At 44.0% G+C, this 3,829-nt stretch overlaps 1 protein-coding gene across 1 annotated transcript in view; it reads left to right on the top strand.

Moving 5' to 3' along the window:
• Positions 1-648: 648 nt before the first annotated feature.
• Positions 649-3,829, top strand: part of odad2 (outer dynein arm docking complex subunit 2) — a 139,651-nt gene continuing 136,470 nt past the window's right edge. Inside the window, exons 1-3 of the mRNA XM_063206901.1 lie at positions 649-783; positions 1,018-1,279; positions 1,921-2,078. Of these exons, the coding sequence (XP_063062971.1) occupies positions 1,056-1,279; positions 1,921-2,078 (382 nt within the window). The 5' untranslated portion in view covers positions 649-783; positions 1,018-1,055. The remainder of the gene's footprint in view (positions 784-1,017; positions 1,280-1,920; positions 2,079-3,829) is intronic.

Raw genomic sequence — 3,829 nt, 5'->3', positions numbered from 1 at the left:
GCAAATAAATGTTTTCATCAAAGAGGCCTGGTCCACATTCATGAAATAGTGTTCGGTCCAGTTGCTTACCTGGTTTTTAATGGACTAGGCCTACCAAAAAAAAGAGAAATTCAGATCACTGTGTAGGCCAACTTAAATCATTCCGAGGGAAATTAAGGAATAGGCTAAATAAACACTTAAATTTCCTGTCACACAGGAACATGTTATCTGAAATCAATGCATACAACTTTCCTTTTCATTCAAATTAATTTTCATTTCCACATGTTTGTGAATTCAGGTTTGTATTTGGCTAGAGAATATATGTCTAGAGCTCTATATCCAAGGCAAGGTCAGAAATGGAGACACCAACGTAGAGCCAAGCGGTGTTTGTGGCAGAGGGAGAGGGCACCTAAAGTTTTGATTCAAAAACTAATGCAGGGTTAAATTAACATATTTCAGACTGTAGCTTTGCCTATAATCCTCTCTTTGATTGTTAGCCCTCTCTGTAAGCTTGCCCAAATGAGGCATAGCCCTGTAGGCTACTAGTTTTGCTGTTGGTCCATGTTGCTCTGGTGTTGCTACAGTAATTTGGCTTCGCTATTTGTTGTCGTTCTTTTTGTCCCTTACGGTCTCATGTTGTTTCATGGTCTCCTAGCAACCGGGACTTGCGCTTCACGGCAAGGAAAAGTTACCAAGGTAACTTTGCAACTGATACTCACAAACTGAGCTAACGAACTATGCAAATATTAAAGTTAAACCTGCCGGGGACGACAGAGTTTTGAAAACACACTGGAGCGTTGTTTGGTAAGCACTTTTGCAATAGTATTGACACTACCCGGTTGGTGTATGATAGTAAACCTCCATAGCCTATCTTTTCCATTAGTGAAGTTGTGCTTGGTTTGTGGTGGCATTTGTCCGCAACATCACAATGCATTGATTAAGGGTGAATTTTTAATACAGAAACATAACAAAAGTAATTATTTTCCTGTGTGAAACCCTCTAATGTGAACGGGACATGTTAATATTGATATCCAATAGATATCACTTGTCGAACACTTGACACGACTCCAACGGTCATGGGGGTCGCACTGACAAGAGCAGCCCAATGGACCACTGCAAGCACGGGGACAGGGAAGCTAGAGATCACGCCGCAGAACGAGACCCTCCTGAAAGACATCCAGCGGTTCGTGGAACAGTTCAGCGCCAGACACCCTCAGGAGGCGAGGCATGTGTTTAAGGAGCCGCTACAGTGGAAAACGTCTTTGGAGGCTTCTGATTTCAAAACAGAGTATGACATCAGGTAATTACGACCCGGGCTCCGTCTGCACCATGGATTATGTTACGGGGGATGTTGTCACGGCGCCCTAATGCGTTTCTCCTCTCGAAGGAATCATATTTACGTCCTTAAATGAATTTGTTTTGCAATACGACTTCAGTAAGACACTAAACACACCCCGCCTGAATGTTCTGTTCTTTCTCGCTGGCAGTCGCAGAGCTCCAATCGTTGCCACTCGCCGAGGCCACACTGCAGCGCTCAGATTTCACCGATAACAAATTTGTGAACTGCTGGCCGAGAGTCTCTGAAAATGTGTTGACTTTTTTGTTGCAGGTGAAAGAGGTGAACTAAATTCTTGTAGAAGCCCTCCAGACATTTGCACACTCTTCACAGGATTTATGTGACTGGTCATAAAGTCAGAGTTCGAAGAAACACTACTTTGTTTTTTTTCTTTCTCTGTTTCTCTATCTCTGTCCCTGTCTCTGTCTCCGTCTCTCTCTCTCTCTCTCTCTCTCTCTCTCTCTCTCTCTCTCTCTCTCTCTCTCTCTCTCTCTCTCTCTCTATCCCCCGTGTGTGTGTGTGTGTGTGTGTGTGTGTGTGTGTGTGTGTGTGCCTTTGTTTTTGTCATTGCACATTCTTCTGCGTACTCCTCTCCTCATCTGCAGCGGTGCGTCAGTGGTGTCCCACGAGAAGGATAAGAGCGGCCGTCCCCTGCTGCACCTGTCCCCCCCAGTCATCTCTGTGCTCAGCTTCAGCCAGCTCTCCAAGCTCCTGCAGGTGGCCAAGGAACGGAAGCTGAAGGAGGTGCGGGCCTGTCTGGAAGGTAAGCCCAGCGACTCGAGTGAGCAGTCCCTGTCCCCTCCCTCGCAGCCATAGACATAAACTGGCTGACCTTGTCCAGACACAAACATTGTCGGCCGTCTCGCATCCCAGAACAGTAGCAAGAACACCAAATGATACAGCCTTGTAGCCTGCTATGCACTGACTGTGGAAAGTGTTACTATTCATTGAAAAAAAAACTTGCAACTATAATACAACACTACTTTCATGACTTTTAAAAGCTGTGCATGGATATTTTTTTTACCTTGATCTTTGCCCCTCAACTAAATGGAAGTCTGTAAAGGTGCATGTGAGGTCAGCCATGTCAACATCAGTCAGGGTGATTGCTGCCAGTCACTATAAATAGCCATTGCACTGGTATTGCAGACAAGACTTGATAGATACATGATGCACCATCACAGTTCAAACCCAGGACAAACACTGCAAGACATTACCTCTGCTGCCTCAGATAACCAAATTAACTCGAAAAGCCTTTTGTACCGATGGCACAGTGGCGTAAACACCAAGTCAGAAAGTGCAAACATTGGTACCCTCACCCAAACAAACAGAAATATGAACTTCATGCATCTGGAGCTGTAAACAAAAAAAGCTTGGTTCAATATGGCGTGAGTGCACTGGAAAAAATAGACTGTCAAAGCTCATCCAAAGCTTGGTTGAAAGTTTGATTTCACACAGCCGTCCACAGCCGACCGAGACTTGGTTCAAAGTCTGAGTGAAATGGAATGCATAAATATAAAGTAATGGATCGAGAGTTTTCATTGGTTAGAGATAGATACAGTATTTTCTCTAAGCTCTCCCACACGCAACCTCACAAATATATAACAAATAACATACTGTACGTATTAACATAACATAACAAAATGGTGGCATTAGCGATTCCCTCTGTGGGTTGTGTCACTTACAGAGATTTCACTAGTTCACTCTTCGAAATTTGGATAAGCATGTACGCATACGTGTGCATGCTCGTTCTGTGGCATTTCCACAGCGTACCATTCATGAAGCTTGCAATGAGTCGGGTATGAATTGATTTTGCTAGATCATAATCCGAAATTTGAATGAGCACATGCGTACATGCTTTGGGCAAGGAGAGCTCAGCAGATACTGTAACTGCACTGGCAGGTCTAAGCGGACACCTCCGGCCAAGGAATGGCGAGGGGGCCACAGAGAGTAGGGTGAATCAGACACAAAAGAGGGGGCGGAACAGCCCGAGTCAGACATCAGACATAAGGGCAGTGAGAGGGGAGATTGTGGGTGCAAGCGAGAAAGTAAAATTCCACCGGATGGCAGGTGAACAGAGAGTAATAGATTTGTTATTAATTAGCCAGGGGCGTGCCAAATTTCACTACACTGACAGTCCATCGATTGACAGGTGAGTGGAGAAAAAAATTGCGTCAGGGTTAATTAGCATGTCAAATTTTTTCGCACTTTTCTGAACTTTCGTTTAACAAAACGTGACTTTTTTTTCAAACATTCACAACACCTCAGACGTAATAGCAAATCACATAAAAGCAAAATATGGCACCTTGGGGATCATCATAGACCATGCAGCTTAGCTCTCATCCTCTTACAGGACATAGAGTACACATAATGTTATTTCAGAAAAGGGTGAGCTGGTGTCAATGTCCGTGTGTTTCTGCAGCCAACAGAGACTCAGATGCCTATGATAGTATTATAAATCACCAATGTCCTTGGATAATAAATAACATATAAAATTAATAATGCAAGCAATGGTGG

This window comes from Engraulis encrasicolus, chromosome 9, assembly GCF_034702125.1.
Source record: "Engraulis encrasicolus isolate BLACKSEA-1 chromosome 9, IST_EnEncr_1.0, whole genome shotgun sequence".
NCBI lineage: Eukaryota > Metazoa > Chordata > Actinopteri > Clupeiformes > Engraulidae > Engraulis > Engraulis encrasicolus.
This window is presented reverse-complemented; position numbering and strand designations above follow the sequence as displayed.